Consider the following 18,418-nt stretch of genomic DNA (forward strand, 5'->3'; position numbering starts at 1 on the left):
CCCACATTATGTATGTACCAGATCCCTACTACAGCACACAACTTAGTGTTGTCTGCAAATTTAGAAATTCTGTTTTGATTCCATAGCCCAAATGGTGAAAGCAAGTTGTAAACTGCAGTGATCCCAACACTGATCCTTGTGGAACATGATGTCCTACCTTCAGCCACTCTGATCACTCACTGCAAGATTCATTCAATCACTGATCATTCACACAGAAAGCCACCTGAGGCACTCAGCTCATGACTCACCCTGATTGGGGTTTTCAGAGTGAACAATAAATCACTCTGAAACTTTGTCAATCACTGATTCCCCCCAGCCCCAATCTGACAACACCAATGAACTTGGAGCAGTTACAGGACTCTTATTGCATCACTTGCTCCTTATGGATTCATAGAACCCTACAGTGCAGAAAGAGGACATTCGGCCCATCGAGTCTGCACCGACCACAATTCCACCCAGGCCCTACCCCCATATCCCTACATATTTTACCCGCTAATCCCTCTAACCTACTCATCTCAGGACACTAAGGGGCAATTTTAGCATGGCCAATCAACCTAACCCGCACATCTTTGGACTGTGGGAGGAAACCGGAGCACCCGGAGGAAACCCACGCAGACACGAGGAGAATGTGCAAACTCAAACTTATAATGAGGTCTGTGCTTCAGAATCACTGTGAAGAGGACTACCCCATCCAAAGTTTTATGTAGTTGGCAATGCAATGTTTAAAGTTCCCAAACAGGAAGAATAACAAAGAAGAAATTAACAAAATCATACCTGCAATCATTCCAATTTCACAGTTGGGGTTCTCGTATGCACAAGACATCATAGTTCCCACAGTATCATTCAGAATTGCCACAATGTCCAAATCTATCTCCTGGAAGTAGCACAACAGAAAATCTGAAAAGTTCTAGCATCATTGTATTTACAGCTTGCTCATACATTTTTTCATTAATACTCACTCCGTTTCTTTTTATTGCTTCTTTCAATAGAAAAACAACATCATTTCCTTCTACATCACTGGCCTTGAAGCCTTTGGTCCACTGAACGAGAATGCCCTAAAATCACAAAACACTTAGAGTCATAGAGGTTTATCTTCGGCCCAACTTGTCCATGTTGCCCAGTTTTTACCATTAAGCTAGTCCCAATTGCCCGTGTTTGGCCCATATCCCTCTATACCCACCTTACCCATGTAACTGTCTAAATGCTTTTTAAAAGGCAAAATTGTATCCACCTCTACTACTACCTCTGGCAGCTCGTTCCAGACACTCACCACCCTCTGTGTGAAAAAAAATTACCCCTCTGGACCTTTTATATCTTTCCCCTCTCACCTTCAACCTATGCCCTCTAGTTTTATACTCCCCTACCTTTGGGAAAAGATGTTGTCCTTATCTATGACCCACATTATTTTATAGACCTCGATAAGATCATCCCTAAGCCTCCTTTGCTCCAGGCAAAAGGTCCCAGTCTATCCAGCCTCTCCATATAATTCAAACCATCAAGTCCCTGCACTCAACCTTGGAACACCTAGATAACAAAGATACCTATATCAGACTCCTATTTATTGACTACAGCTCAGCCTTTAACACCATTATTCCTACAAAATTCATCTCCAAACTCTGTGACTGGATCCTGAACTTCCTAACCCACAGACCACAATGAGGAAGGATAGGCAACAACACCTCCTTCAGGATCATCCTCAATACCGGAGCCCCACAAGGCCGTGTTCTCAGCCCCCTACTATACTCCTTATACACCTATGACTGTGTGGCCAAATTCCCCTCCAACTCAATTTTCAAGTTTGTTGACGATACCACCGCAGTGGATCGGATCTCAAACAATGAGACAGAGTACAGGAATGAGATAGAGAGCCTGGTGCAACGACAATAATCTCTCTCTCAATGTCAACAAAACGAAGGAGATTGTCATCTACTGCAGGAAGCGTAGAGGAGAACATGCCCCTCAACGGGTATGAAGTAGAAATGGTCGAGAGCTTCAAGTTCTTTGGTGTCCAGATCACCAACAACCTGTCCTGGACCCCCCATGCCATGATGTGGAGATGCCGGCGTTGGACTGGGGTAAACACAGTAAGAAGTCTCACAACACCAGGTTAAAGTCCAACAGGTTTATTTGGTAGCACAAGCCACTAACCTTCAGAGCGCTGCTCCTTCATCAGGTGAGTGGTCCTGCCGACATGCCCCCCCCCCCCATGCCGACACTATAGTTAAGAAAGCCCACCAACACCTCTACTTTCTCAGAAGACTAAGGAAATTTGGCATATCAGCTACGACTCTCACCAATTTTTACAGATGCACCATAGAAAGCATTCTTTCTGGTTATATCACAGCTTGGTATGGCTCCTGCTCTGCCCAAGACCACAGGAAACTACAAATGTAGATGAATGTACAAAGGTGAATGTAGCTCAATCCATCACGCAAACTAGCCTCCCATCCATTGACTCCGTTGACACTTCCCGCTGCCTCGGAAAAGCAGCCAGCATAATTAAGGACCCCATGCACCCCGGACATTCTCTCTTCCATCTTCTTCCGTCGGGAGAAAGATACAAAAGTCTGAGGTCACATACCAACCAACTCAAGAACCTGCTGCCATCATACTTGTGAATGGACCGACCTTGCACTAAGTTGATCTTTCTCCATACCCTAGCTATGACTGTAACAACATATTCTGCACTTTCTCCTTTCTTTCTCTGTGAACAGTATGCTTTGTCTGTATAGCATGCAAGAAACAATACTTTTCACCATATACTAATACATGTGACCATAATAAATCAAATCAAGTCCCGGTAGCATCCTAGTAAATCTTTTCTGCACTCTTTCAAGTTTAATAATATCCTTTCTATAAAGGATGACCAGAACTGGACACAGTATTCCAAGTGTGGCCATACCAATAGCTTCTACAACTTCAACAAGAAACCCAACTTCTATATTCAATGTTCTGACCAATGAAACCAAGCATATCGAATGCCTTCTTCACCACCCTGTCCACCTGTGACTCCACTATCAAGGAGCTATGAACCTGTACCCCTAGATTTCTTTGTTCTAAAGCTCTTCCCAACGCCCTACCATTAACTGAGTAAGTCCTGCCCTGGTTCGATCTACCAAAATGCATCACCTCGCATTTATCTAAATTAAACTCCATCTGTCATGCATCAGCCCACTGGCCCAATTGAGCAAGATCCCATTGTAATCCTAGATAACCTTCTTCACTGTCCACTATGCCACCAATCTTGGTGTCATCTGAAAACTTACTAACCATGTCTCCTAAGTTCTCATCCAAATGGTAGGGCTAGGGAACCGTGGTGCACCAAAAAAGTTTCTTTGTTGGTTAAAAAGAAAAAGGAGGCTTATGTTCGGATGAGACGTGAGCACTCGGGTAGTGCACTAGAAAGCTTTAGATTGGCTAAGAGGGAGTTGAAGAGCGAGCTTAGAAGGGCTAAAAGGGGACATGAGAAGACTTTGGCGGATAGGGTTAAAGAGAATCCTAAGGCGTTCTATAGGTATGTCAAGAACAGAAGGTTGGTTAGGGCAAGTTTAGGGCCAGTTATAGATGGCAGAGGGAAGTTATGTGTGGAACCGGAGGAGATTGGTGAAGCATTGAACCAATATTTCTCTTCGGTGTTCACGCAAGGGGACATGAATATAGCTGAGGAGGACACTGGGTTGCAGGGGAGTAGAATAGACAGTATTACAGTTGATAAGGAGGATGTGCAGGATATTCTGGAGGGTCTGAAAATAGATAAATCCCCTGGTCCGGATGGGATTTATCCAAGGATTCTCTGGGAGGCAAGAGAAGTGATTGCAGCGCCTCTGGCTCTGATCTTCAGGTCGTCGTTGGCCTCTGGTATAGTACCAGAAGATTGGAGGTTAGCGAATGTTGTCCCATTGTTTAAGAAGGGGAACAGAGACTTCCCCGGGAATTATAGACCGGTGAGTCTCACTTCTGTTGTCGGCAAGATGTTGGAAAAAATTATAAGGGATAGGATTTATAGTTATTTGGAGAGTAATGAATTGATAGGTGATAGTCAGCATGGTTTTGTGGCAGGTAGGTCGTGCCTTACTAACCTTATTGAGTTTTTTGAGAAAGTGACCAAGGAGGTGGATGGGGGCAAGGCAGTGGACGTGGTATATATGGATTTTAGTAAGGCGTTTGATAAGGTTCACCATGGTAGGCTTCTGCAGAAAATGCAGATGTATGGGATTGGGGGTGATCTAGGAAATTGGATCAGGAATTGGCTAGCGGATAGGAAACAGAGGGTGGTGGTTGATAGTAAATATTCATCATGGAGTGCGGTTACAAGTGGTGTACCTCAGGGATCTGTTTTGGGGCCACTGCTGTTTGTAATATTTATTAATGATCTGGATGAGGGTATAGTTGGGTGGATTAGCAAATTTGCTGATGACACCAAAGTCGGTGGTGTGGTAGACAGTGAGGAAGGGTGTCGTAGTCTGCAGGAAGACTTAGACAGGTTGCAAAGTTGGGCCGAGAGGTGGCGGATGGAGTTTAATGCGGAGAAGTGTGAGGTAATTCACTTTGGTAGGAATAACAGTTGTGTTGAGTATAGGGCTAACGGGAGGACTTTGAATAGTGTGGAGGAGCAGAGGGATCTAGGTGTATGTGTGCATAGATCCCTGAAAGTTGGGAATCAAGTAGATAAGGTTGTTAAGAAGGCATATGGTGTCTTGGCGTTTATTGGTAGGGGGATTGAATTTAGGAGTCGTAGCGTTATGTTGCAACTGTACACAACTCTGGTGCGGCCGCACTTGGAGTACTGTGTGCAGTTCTGGTCCCCACATTACAGGAAGGATGTGGAGGCTTTGGAGAGGGTGCAGAGGAGGTTTACCAGGATGTTGCCTGGTATGGAGGGGAGATCCTATGAGGAGAGGCTGAGGGATTTGGGATTGTTTTCGCTGGAAAGGCGGCGGCTAAGAGGGGATCTTATTGAAACATATAAGATGATTAGAGGTTTAGATAGGGTGGATAGTGATAGCCTTTTTCCTCTGATGGAGAAATCCAGCACGAGGGGGCATGGCTTTAAATTGAGGGGGGGTAGTTATAGAACCGATGTCAGGGGTAGGTTCTTTACCCAGAGGGTGGTGAGGGATTGGAATGCCCTGCCAGCATCAGTAGTAAATGCGCCTAGTTTGGGGGCGTTTAAGAGATCCGTAGATAGGTTCATGGACGAAAAGAAATTGGTTTAGGTTGGAGGGTCACAGTTTTTTTTTTAACTGGTCGGTGCAACATCGTGGGCCGAAGGGCCTGTTCTGCGCTGTAATGTTCTATGTTCTATGTTCTAAATCATTAATATAAATGACAAATAACAGTGGACCCAGCACTGATCCCTGAGGCACACCACTGGTCACAGGTCTCCAGTTTGAAAAACAATCCTCTACAACCACACTCTGTCTTCTGTCATCAATCCAATTTTGTATCCATTTAGCTGGATCCCGTGAGATTAAACCTTATGCGACAACTTACCATGCGGTACCTTGTCAAAGGCCTTGCTAAAGTCCATGTAGACAACTTCGACTGCATTGCCCTCATCTACCTTTTTGGTTACCCCTTCAAAAAACTCAATCAAATTTGTGAGACATGATTTTCCACTCACAAAGCCATGCTGACTGTCCCTAATCAGTCTTTGAAACATAGAAACATAGAAACCCTACAGTGCAGAAGGAGGCCATTCGGCCCATCGAGTCTGCACCGACCACAATCCCACCCAGGCCCTACCCCCACATATTTTACCCGCTAATCCCTCTAACCTACACATCCCAGGACTCTAAGGGGAAATTTTTAACCTGGCCAATCAACCTAACCCGCACATCTTTGGACTGTGGGAGGAAACCGGAGCACCCGGAGGAAACCCACACAGACACGAGGAGAATGTGCAAACTCCACACAGACAGTGACCCGAGCCGGGAATCGAACCCGGGACCCTGGAGCTGTGAAGCAGCAGTGCTAACCACTGTGCTACCGTGCCGCCCTTTGCCTCTCTAAATGCCTGTAGGTCCTGTCTCTCAGAATACCTTCGAACCAATTACCCACTACAGACATTAGGCTCACCGGCCTGTAGTTCCCAAGCTTTTCCCTGCAGCCCTTAGCACAACATTTGCCACCCTCCAATTTTCAGGCACCTCACTTGTGGCTGTTGATGATTCAAATATCTCTGTTAGGGGACCTGAAATCTCCTCCCTAGCCTCCCACAACGTCCTGGGATACACTTTATCAGGTCCCGGGGATTTATCCACCTTGATGCACTTTAAGACTTCCAGTTCCTCCTTCTCTGTAATATGCACACTCCTCAAGATATCACTATTTATTTCCCCAAGTTCCTGAACAGTAAACACTGATGAGAAGTATTCATTTAGGATTTCACCCATCTCTTGTGGATCCGCACACAGATGACCTTGTTGATCCTTAAGAGATCTTATACTTTCCATAGTTACTCTTTTGCCCTTTATGTATTTGTAGAAGCTCTTTGTTTTGTTCCTGTATATCCACAAAATACCTGTGGATATACAGGAATAAAATAAACTTGTTTGGGTAAAATAAAAAGAATGTTGTACCACTTTAGGCTATCGGAATACAATAAGCAAATGTTGTATACTGGAGCAGCAGCAGACAATGTTAAAAACCTCAGCTGTGTCGCAGTGCTCAGGATGTAGAAAAGCCACCAGCAGTGATAGGAGCCATTTTTGGGCGCTGGGGAAAGCAAGAGGGCCAAAACTGAAGAAGGTCTAGCCACAATCTTCCTTTGATATCAGGTGGTGCCAGTCAACCAGAGGAATCCAAATGTCACATCTTTTCCAAAAGAAAGGGAAAAGGAGACACATGACAACTGCAGGCTAATCAACCAAATGTTATAATGTAGTGTCAATAAAACTGAACAGAACAATTTGACACACTTGATCAAATATGAGCTAATAAATTAAAGCTAGTGTGATTTTGTTTTCAAGGCAAATCATGCTTGACCAATGAGATTGAGTTATTTGGTAAAATAATGGATTGGGTTGATGATATTCACATGGACTTTCAAAAGGGACTTTGACAAATTATCACAGAATAGACTTGTTAGCAAAATTAAAGCCTATGGAATTAAAAGAGGCAGTGATTGTGGCAGTGAGGACATGAATTTTGCTGAAGGGCAGAAAGCAGTGATGATGATGCCTTTGTCAAAGGCAGATCGTGCCTTACGAGCCTGGTGGAGTTCTTCGAAAATGTGACTAAACACATTGACGAAGGGAAAGCGGTAGATGTGGTTTATATGGATTTTAGCAAGGCATTCAATAAGGTACCCCATGCAAGGCTTCTAGAAAAAGTGAGAGGGCATGGGATCCAAGGGGCTGCTGCCCTGTGGATCCAGAACTGGCTTGCCCAAAGGAGGCAGAGAGTGTGTATAAATGGGTCTTTTTCTAAATGGAGGTCGGTCACCAGTGGTGTGCCCCAGGGATCTGTTCTGGGACCCTTGCTGTTTGTCATTTTCATAAATGACCTGGATGAGGAAGTGGAGGGATGGGTTGGTAAGTTTGCCAATGACACCAAGGTTGGTGGGGTTGTGGATAGTCTGGAGGGATGCCAGAAGTTACAGAGGGACATAGATAGGATGCAAGACTGGGCGGACAAGTGGCAGATGGACTTCAACCCAGATAAATGCGTAGTGGTCCATTTTGGTAGGTCGAATGGGATAAAGGAGTACAATATAAAGGGAAAGACTCTTAGTACGGTAGAGGATCAGAAGGACCTTGGGGTCCGGGTCCATAGGACTCTAAAATCGGCCCCGCAGGTGGAGGAGGTGGTTAAGAAGGCGTATGGTGTGCTGGCCTTTATCAATCAAGGGATTGAGTTTAGGAGTCCGGGGATAATGATGCAGCTATATAAGACCCTCGTCAGACCCCACTTGGAGTACTGTGCTCAGTTCTGGTCGCCTCATTACAGGAAGAATGTGGAAAAGATTGAAAGGGTGCAGAGGAGATTTACGAGGATGTTGCCTGGATTGAGTGGCATGCCTTATGAGGATAGGCTGAGGGAGCTCGTTCTTTTCTCCTTGGAGAGACGTAGGATGAGAGGAGACCTAATAGAGGTATATAAGATGTTGAGAGGCATAGATCGGGTGGACTCTCAGAGGCTTTTTCCCAGGGTGGAAATGTCTGCTACAAGAGGACACAGGTTTAAGGTGCTGGGGGGTAGGTACAGGGGAAATGTTAGGGGGAAGTTTTTCACACAGAGGGTGGTGGGCAAGTGGAATCGGCTGCCGTCAGTGGTGGTGGAGGCAAACTCAATAGGGTCTTTTAAGAGACTCCTGGATGAGTACATGGGACTTAATAGGATGGAGGGTTATAGGTAGGCCTAAAAGGTAGGGATATGTTCGGCACAACTTGTGGGGCCGAAGGGCCTGTTTTGTGCTGTAGTTTTCTATGTTTCTATGTTTCTACTACCTTCCGTGGGAGTTCACTTCCGTTATCCTGACGATAGTTTACATCCCACCCCATGTGGACGTGAAGACTGGGCTGGACGAAATATATACCACTACAAATAGCCTCGAGACAACACATCCCGAGGCCTTGTTCATCGTGGCCGGGGACTTCAATCAAGCCAAGCTTAAGTGTGTCCTACCAAGTTACAACCAACACGTCTCTTGTTCCACCAGAGGCCCGAACATCTGAGAACACTGTTACACAAATATCAAACATGCCTGCCACTCTATCGCCCGCCCACACTTTGACCACAAAGCTGTGCCCCTGCTCCCGCCTTACAAGCAAAAATTGAAAGGGGAGAATCTGTTAAAGAAAGTCATGCAATGTTGGTCTTAGGAATTGGATGATCTCCTACGGTACTGCTTAGAGTCAGTGGACTGGTCAGTATTTAAAAACTCTACGACCAGCCTGAACGAGAATGCCACTACAGTAACTGACTTCATTAGTAAGCGTGTAGAAGACTGTGTGCCAAAGAAGCAAATCCGCTTGTTTCCCAACCAAAAACCATGGATGAACAGGGATATCCACTGCTTGTTGAAGTCCAGGTCTGAAGCATTCAAGTCAGGCAACCCTGACCTATATGGGCGGCATGGTGGTGCAGTGGCTAGCGCTGCTGCCTCACAGCACCAGGGACTCAGGTTCGATTCCTAGCTTGGGTCACTGTGCGGAACTTGCACATTCTCCTTACTGGATTGATTAGTAAGTTTGCGGAGGACACAAAGCTTGGAGGATTTGCGGATAGCGATGAGGACCATCAGATGATACAGCAGGATATAGATCAGTTGGAGACTTGGGCGGAGGGATGGCAGATGGAGTTTAATACGGACAAATGTGAGGTAATGCATTTTGGAAGGTCTAATACAGATAGGAAATATACAGTAAATGGCAGAACCCTTAAGAGTATTGATAGGCAGAGGGATCTGGATGTACAGGTACACAGGTCACTGAAAGTGGCAATGCAGGTGGAGAAGGTAGTCAAGAAGGCTTACGGCATGCTTGCCTTCATCGGCCGGGGTATTGAGTTTAAAAATTGGCAAGTCATGTTGCAGCTTTATAGAACCTTAGTTAGGCCGCACTTGGAATATAGTGTTCAATTCTGGTCGCCACACTACCAGAAGGATGTGGAGGTTTTCGAGAGGGTACAGAAAAGATTTGCCAGGATGTTGCCTGGTATGGAGGGCATTAGCTATGAGGAGAGGGTGGAGAAACTTGGTTTATTCTCACTGGACCGACAGAGGTTGAGGGGAGACCTGATAGAAGTCTACAGGATTATGAGAGGCATGGACAGAGTGGATAGTCAGAAGCTTTTTCCCAGGGTGGAAGAGTCAATTACTAGGGGGCATAGGTTTAAGGTGCGAGGGGCAAGGTTTAAAGGAGATGTACGAGGCAGATTTTTTACACAGAGAGTAGTGGGTGCCTGGAACTCGTTGCCGGGGGAGGTAGTGGAAGTGGATACGGGAGTGACTTTTAAGGGACATCTTGACAAATACATGAATAGGATGGGAATAGAGGGATATGGTCCCCGGAAGGGTAAGGGGTTTTAGTTAAGTCAGGCAGCATGGTCGGTGCAGGCTTGGAGGGCCGAAGGGCCTGTTCTTATGCTGTAATTTTCTTTGTTCTTCGTTCTCCCCGCATTTGTGTGGGTTTCCTCCAGGTGTTCCGGTTTCCTCCCACAATCTGAAAGACGTGTTGGCCATGCTAAATTATCCTTCAGCGTACCCAAACAGGCGACTAGGGAATTTTCACAGTAACTTCATTGGAGTGTTAATGTAAGTCTACTTGTGACTAATCAATAAAATTTATACAAGAAAGCCAGGTATGATCTGAGAAGCAGAGATGCCAAAAGACAATACCAGACCAAGCTAGAGTCCCAGGCTAGCCACACGGACCCCTGCCGACTATGGCAAGGTCTGCAAGACATAACAGGCTACAAGATTAAGGCATGTAAAATCGCCGGCTCCAGCGCAATGAGCTCTCCCCAATGAGCTCAATGCATTCTATGCCCGTTTTGAGCAAGAGGTCAGCGAGAGCACACCCCCACCATGGAAGCCTCGGATAAACCTGTATCTGGGGTCACCATTGCAGATGTCAGAGCAGCTTTCTTGAAGGTTGACGTGCGGAAAGTGACTGGCCTGGATGGGTACCCAGACGAGGACTCAGATCCTGCGCAGATCAGCTGGCGGAGGTATTCACAGATATCCTCACAACAATCTTTACAACAATCTGAGGTCCCTATCTGCTTCAAGATGACGACCATTGTCCCAGTACCAAAGAAAAGCCAAGCAGCATGCCTTAATGACTATTATCTGGGTGGCTGTGACATCCATCATTATGAAGTCTTTCGAAAGGTTAGTCATGGCACAAATCAACTCCCGGACTGCCTGGATCCACTACTGTTCACCTACCGCCGCAACAGCTCCACAGCAGACGCCACCTCCCTGGCCCTGCACTCAACCCTGGAACACCTAGATAACAGAGACACCTATGTCAGACTCCTATTTATTGACTACAGCTCAGCCTTCAACACCATTATTCCTACGAAACTCATCTCCAAACTCCGTGGCCTGGGGCTCGGCTCCTCCCTCTGCGACTGGATCCTTAACTTCCTAACCCACAGACCACAATCAGTAAGGATAGGCAACAACACCTCCTCCACGATCATCCTCAACACCAGTGCCCCACAAGGCTGTGTTCTCAGCCCTCTACTATATTCCTTGTACACCTATGACTGTGTGGCCAAATACCCCTCAACTCGATTTTCAAGTTTGCTGATGACACCACCGTAGTGGGCCAGATCTCAAATACTGACGAGACAGAATATAGGAATGAAATAGAGAATCTGGTGAACTGGTGCAGTGACAATAATCTCTCCCTCAATGTCAACAAAACGAAGGAGATTATCATTGACTTCAGGAAGCGCAGTGGAGAACATGCCCCTGTCTACATCAACGGGGACGAAGTTGAAATGGTTGAGAGTTTCATGTTTTTAGGTGTCCAGATCACGTACGATCTGTCCTGGTCCCCCCATGCCGACATTATAGTTAAGAAAGCCCCGCCGTCGCCTCTACTTTCTCAGAAGGCTGAGGAAATTTGGCATGTCAGCTACGACTCTCACCAACTTTTACAGATGCACCATAGGAAGCATCTGGTTGTATCACAGCTTGGTTTGGCTCCTGTTCTGCCCAAGACCGCAAGAAATTACAAAAGGTCATGAATGTAGCCCAATCCATCACGGACTCCCATCTATTGATTCTGTCTACACTTCCCGCTGCCTCAGCAAAGCAGCCAGCATAATCAAGAACCCACACACCCCGTACATTCTCTCTTCCACTTTCTTCCTTCAGGACAAAGATACAAAAGTCTGAGTTCACATTCCAACTGACTCAGCTTCTTCCCTGCTGCCATCAGACTTTTGAATGGACCTACCCTGCATTAAGTTGATCTTTCTTTGGCATAACTATAAGGTTTGTGGTGGAAGATATAGGAGGGATGTACGAGGTAGGTTCTTTACTCAGAGAGTGGTTGGGGTGTGGAATGCACTGCCTGCTGTGATAGTGGAGTCGGACACTTTAGGAACTTTCAAGCGGTTATTGGATAGGCACATGGAGCACACTAGAATGATAGGGAGTGGGATAGCTTGATCTTGGTTTCGGAAAAGGTTCAGCACAACATCATGGGCCGAAGAGCCTGTACTGTGCTGTACTGTTCTATGTTCTATGTTCTCTACACCCTAGCTATGACTGTAACACTACATTCTGCACTTTCTCATTTCCTTCACTATGAATGGTATGCTTTGTCTGTATAGCATGCAAGAAACAATACTTTTCACTGTATACTAATACATGGGACAATAATAAATCAAATCAAAGCATGGCAGTAGAGGCTGGAGTTTAACACGGAAGGCTAGGAATCAAAACCAATGATAAGAATAGGACTAGATGTCCCCATCATAGGGAAGTGTTGGTGACTACCAATGAAATGGAGCTTGCGGAAGTAAGGGAAGCCAAACAAAGAGAGCTGGACAGTTGGAAAGAGTTTGGGGTGCACACCGAGGTACCAGACAAAGGGCAGCCTGCTCTGTTCCATTGATGGGTTTACACAGAGAAGATTTTGTAAGATGGGATTTATAAAACAAAGGCCAGATTAGTAGCCCGTGGGTATGAGGAACATTTTGATGGGAGAGACATTAGGGTTGATTCACCCACAGCAGGGAAAGTGACACTGAAATTTTTTTCATTGTTCTAGCATCTAATAATTGGATGTGTAAATCAATAGCTATCAAAGCAAGATTGGTGGAGTAGTGGATGAGGTGGAGGGCTGTTGTAGGCTGCAAAGAGATATAGATAGGATGCAGAGCTGGGCTGAAAAATGGCAAATGGAGTTTAACCCTGACAAATGCGAGGTGATTCATTTTGGTAGGACAAATTTAAATGTGGATTACAGGGTCAAAGGTAGGGTTCTGAAGAATGTGGAGGAATAGAGAGATCTTGGGGTTCATATCTATAGATCTCTGAAGGTTGCCACTCAAGTGGATAGAGCCGTGAAGAAAGCCTATAGTGTGTTGGCGTTCATTAACAGGGGGTTTGAGTTTAAGAGCCGTGGGGTTATGCTGCAACTGTACAGGACCTTGGTGAGACCACATTTGGAATATTGTGTGCAGTTCTGGTCACCTCACTACAAGAAGGATGTGGAGACACTGGAAAGAGTGCAAAGGAGATTTACCAGGATGCTGCCTTGTTTGGAGGGTAGGTCTTATGAGGAAAGTTTGAGGGAACTTGGGCTTTTCTCTTTGGAGCGGAGGAGGTTGAGAGGAGACTTGATAGAGGTTTATAAGATGATGAGGGGGATAGATAGAGTGAACAACAACAAAGAACAAAGAACAAAGAACAATACAGCACAGGAACAGGCCCTTCGGCCCTCCAAGCCCGCGCTGCTCCCCGGTCCAGGATTGAATCCTGAATCCAGGATCCCCGCCCAATTTTCCAGCCTATCTACATCCTAATATCCTATCCACCGAGCTGTCCCTCACAGCTACGATGCTTTGTTCATCACAACCTATTAACTCACCCCCACCCCCCCATTCCAGACCATGTGATCTCCAGGGAGAGGCGAAAACCCAGAGTGAAAACCCCAGGGCCAATATGGGGAAAAGAAAAATCTGGGAAATTCCTCTCCGACCCCCTGTGGCGATCGAAACGAGTCCAGGAGATCACACTGGCCCTGATCGGAAAATGCTTCCCAACCCTATTCATTTCCACTTCCACGAACACCATCTGAATTCCCTGCCCCCGAGACAGGTTCCCAACTATCCGCAGTCTCGCTCTGTACTGGCACCAGCAAGATGATCATAGAATGAAGCCTTGAAACGAGAAACAAAGAACAATTAGCCCGCGCCGCTCCCTGGTCCAAACTAGACCACTCTTTTGTATCCCTCCATTCCCACTCCGTTCATATAGCTGTCTAACGTTCAAAGACTATTTCCTCGGGTGAATGGAGTGGTAACTAGGGGGCATAACTATAGGGTTCATGGGTGGGAGATATAGGAAGGATGTCCGAGGTAGGTTTTTTACTCAGAGAGTGATTGGGGTGTGGAATGGACTGCCTGCAGGGATAGTGGAGTCAGAAACTTTAGGAACATTTAAGAAGCTATTGGATAGGCACATGGAGTACTTCGGGATGATAGGGAGGAAATAGCTTGATCTTGGTTTCAGACAAAGCTCGGCACAACAACGTGGGCCGAAGGGCCTGTTCTGTGCTGTACTGTTCTATGTTCTATGGTTTTTTTAAAAGCAACATTTATGCAGGGCGAAACATTTCAGAGAAACGTTTTTTTGAGGCCACCCAAAGAAGCAGGTAATACACAGGGACATATGTGGAGACTGAACAAATGTGTATATGGGTTAAGTGATAGAGTCATAGAGGTTTACAGCATGGAAACAGGCCCTTCGGCCCAACTTGTCCATGCCGCCCATTTTTTTAAAAACCCCTAAACTAATCCCAATTGCCCACATTTGGCCCATATCCCTCTATACCCACCATATCCATGTAACTGTCTAAATGTTTTTTAAAAGACAAAATTGTACCCGCCTCTACTATTACCTCTGGCAGCTTGTTCCAGACACTCACCACCCTCTGTGTGAAAAAATTGCCCCTCTGGACACTTTTGTATCTCTCCCCTCTCACCTTAAACCTATGCCCCCTAGTTTTAGACTCCCCTACCTTTGGGAAAAGATATTGACTATCTAGCTGATCTGTGCCCCTCATTATTTTATAGACCTCTATAAGATCATCCCTCAATCTCCTAGGCTCCAGAGAAAAACGTCCCAGTCTATCCAGCTTCTCCTTATAACTCAATCCATCAAGTCCCAGTAGCATCCTAGTAAATCTTTTCTGCACTCTTTCTAGTTTAATAATATCTTTTCTATAATAGGGTGACCAGAATTGCACACAGTATTCCAAGTGTGGCTGTACCAATGTCTTGTACAACTTCAACAAGACATCCCAACTCCTGTATTCAATGTTCTGACCAATGAAACCAAGCATGCCGAATGCCTTCTTCACCACTCTGTCCACCTGTGACTCCACTTTCAAGGAGCTATGAACATGTACCCCTAGATCTCTTTGTTCTGTAACTCTCCCCAACACCCTACCATTAACTGAGTAAGTCCTGCCCTGGTTCAATTTACCAAAATGCATCACCTCACATTTGTCTAAATTAAACTCCATCTGCCATTCGTCAGCCCACTGGCCCAATTGATCAAGATCCCATTGCAATTGGAGTTTACCTTCTTCACTGTCCAGGATGCCACCAATCTTAGTGTCATTTGCAAACTTGCTAACCATGCCTCCTATATTCTCATCCAAATGACAAATAACAGTGGATCCAGCACAGATCCCTGAGGCACACCGCTGGTCACAGTCCTCCAGTTTGAAAAACAACTCTCTACAACCACCCTCTGGTTTCTGTCAAGAAGCCAATTTTGTATCCATTTGGCTACCTCACCCTGGATCCCATGAGATTTAACTTTATGCAACAACCTTCCATGCGGTACCTTGTCAAAGGCCTTGCTAAAGGGCATTAAGGGTTTGGTATTTCTCTGAACGATCTGTGTTGCTGTGTCCAGTTAAAAACAGATCCAGCAATGTTTTACTGGAAGGCTGAAGGAAAATTAGCTGGAAGTTTTGTGATGCATGTGGATGATTTCCTATGGGGGGAAGTCTGAATAAAAGATAATTGAGAGGCAAAAGACAGAATTTAAAATAGGGAGTCAAGCAGCTGGTGCTTTTTGATATCTCAGTCTTGATATCTGACAAAATAAATCTGACAAAGTCAACAGGGATATCTAAACAATATTGATTCCACTCCCATCACCACAGAAAGGTCAATGGAAAAAGAGGAACCGGCCAACGGAAAAGAAACAGAATTGGTGAGGTGAGAGTGACAGCCCTCGACATCAAGACCGCATTCGACCAAGTGTGGCATCAAGGAGCCCGAGTGAAACTGGAATCAATGGCTATCGGAGGCAAACTCTCTGGGGCATCCTGTAAGGTCAGATCCACTGGAGTTACCTGAGCATCTGAAGAACATCTTGAGAAGTCTTATAGTCTGCTCAATGGTGATATGAGTTGTGCCATTGTGGGCATTGTATCCCTCCTTTGTAACAATGCAGGGGTTTCTCACAGGGGTCGGTGACCATTTGTTCAATGGATTGCCTTGTTCACCTTGAGGACATTGGGGGATTGAAAAGGACTTCAACATCTTTTCCCAAAGATAGGGGAGTCTAAAGCTAAAGGGCATTGTTTTAAAGTGTGAGGGGAGAGATACAAAAGGATCCAGAGGGGCAATGTTTTCACACAGAGGGTAGTGAGTATCTGGAGCGAGCTGCCAGAGGTAGTAGAGACAGTTACATTATTAAAGATGAGATCGCAGAGTACTTGGAAGTGCATGATAAAGTAGGACTGAATCAGCATGGCTTTGTCAAGGGGAGGTCGTGTCTGACAAATCTGTTAGTTCTTTGAGGAGGTAAAAGGATAAAGGAGAACCAGTGGACATGATTTATTTAGATTTCCAGAAGGCCTTTGACAAGGTGCCGCATAGGAGACTGGGGATAAAGGGTTCTTTTTCAGGATGGCAGCTAGTGACTAGCAGTGCGCCTCAGGGTCAGTGCTGGGACCACAATCTTTCACAGTATACATTAACAATTTGGAGGAAGGAACTGTTGCTAAGTTTGTCGATGATACAAAGATATGTAGAGGGACAGGTAGTACTGAGGAAGCAGGAGGGCTGCAGAAGGACTTGGACAAGTTAGGAGAGTGGACAAAGAAGTGGCAGATGGAATACAATGTGGAAAAGTGAGGTTATGCACTTTGGAAGGAGGAATGGAGGCATAGACTATTTTCTAAATGGGGAAATGCTTAGGAAATCAGAAACACAAAGGGACTTGGGAGTCATTGTTCAAGATTATCTTAAGGTTAACATGCAGGTTCAGTTGGCAGTTAGAAAGGCAAATGTAATGTTAGCATTCATGTCGAGAGGGCTAGAATACAAGAGCAGGGATGTACTTCTGAGGCTGTATAGGGCTCTGATCAGACCCCATTTGGAGCATTGAGCAGTTTTGGGCCCCGTATCTAAGGAAAGATGTGCTGGCCTTGGAAAGGGTCCAGAGGAGGTTCACAAGAATGATCCCTGGAATAAGGAGCTTGTTGTATGAGGAACAGTTGAGGACTCTGGGTCTGTACTTGTTGGAGTTTAGAAGGATGAGGGGGGATCTTATTGAAACTTACAGGATACTGCGAGGCCTGGATAGAGTGGACATGGAGAGGATGTTTCAACTAGTAGGAAAAACTAGGACCAGAGGGCACAACCTCAGGCTAAAGGGACGATCCTTTAAAACAGCAATGAGGAGGAATTTCTTCAGCCAGAGAGTGGTGAATCTATGGAACTCTTCGCCGCAGAAGGCTGTGGAGGCCAGGTCGTTGAGAGCCTTTAAGACAGAGATAGATATGTCCTTGATTAATAAGGGGGTCAGGGGTTATGGGGAAAAGGCAGGAGAATGGGGATGAGAAAAATATCAGCCATGATTGAATGGCGGAGCAGACTCGATGGGCCGAGTGGCCTAATTCTGCTCCTATGTCTCATGGTCTTACATGGGTAAGATGGGTATAGAGGAATATGGGCCAAACGTGGGCAATTGGGACTAGCTTAATGGTTTAAAAAAAAAGGGGCAGCATAGACAAGTTGGGCCGAAGGACCTGTCTCCATGCTGTAATCCTCTATGGCTCTATGACTCTATGTAGGTGTCGTAGCTGTTTCGAGGAAAAAAGGCCTTCCTGATGATGAGTGCAGCCTTGTTGTGGGGGCTTTGATGGCAACGTGTGTAGTCGATAACACCCTGTATCTGGAGCGATTCAACAATGACCCTGAATCTAAAGGTTCTCTCAGTCGGTTTGTCCTTCTTAGTACAAATGGACATGTACTGGCTAGCTCTCATAAAGATGAGATTGAAACCACCCTGATGCAACAATGCAAACTTCGAGACTTCTCCTAAATGTTAGTGGATCCCCGAAATCTATTCAGCACCATGGTGACCCTCAATGCTGCTGGCAATGGGTGGCCACCACTTCTATGCGGTTCAGTTCTTCCTCCAACATGGGACACAAGTCAGTGATGCTGTTTTGGGGAGGCATAGTCTTCAGTGATACCTGCTGTTTCCACATCTTGGGCTAGCTGATCCAGAGTCCATAGACTCTCTGCTGTGGGTAAATTCCTCTTTTGTGCAGGAGGCTGTTTGCGAGTCCATCTGCTGCCTTTTCCTCTGCTCCCCTGAGGTGGATGTTCAATCTTTCCCTCTGCGCTCCATTGCTACAGCTATCTTTTTGACCAGAGGAGCTGAAACCTGAGAGAATGAGGTCCACGGCCTGTGAATTCA

General features: G+C 45.8%; 1 protein-coding gene across 1 annotated transcript in view; it reads right to left on the reverse strand.

Moving 5' to 3' along the window:
- Positions 1-18,418, reverse strand: part of LOC144500252 (hexokinase HKDC1-like) — a 127,903-nt gene that overhangs the window by 60,702 nt on the left and 48,783 nt on the right. The window contains exons 5-6 of the mRNA XM_078222928.1: positions 960-1,055; positions 775-874 (exon numbers count right to left, since the gene is read on the reverse strand). Of these exons, the coding sequence (XP_078079054.1) occupies positions 775-874; positions 960-1,055 (196 nt within the window). The remainder of the gene's footprint in view (positions 1-774; positions 875-959; positions 1,056-18,418) is intronic.

The sequence above is a fragment of the Mustelus asterias genome, chromosome 11 (assembly GCF_964213995.1).
Source record: "Mustelus asterias chromosome 11, sMusAst1.hap1.1, whole genome shotgun sequence".
Taxonomy (NCBI): domain Eukaryota; kingdom Metazoa; phylum Chordata; class Chondrichthyes; order Carcharhiniformes; family Triakidae; genus Mustelus; species Mustelus asterias.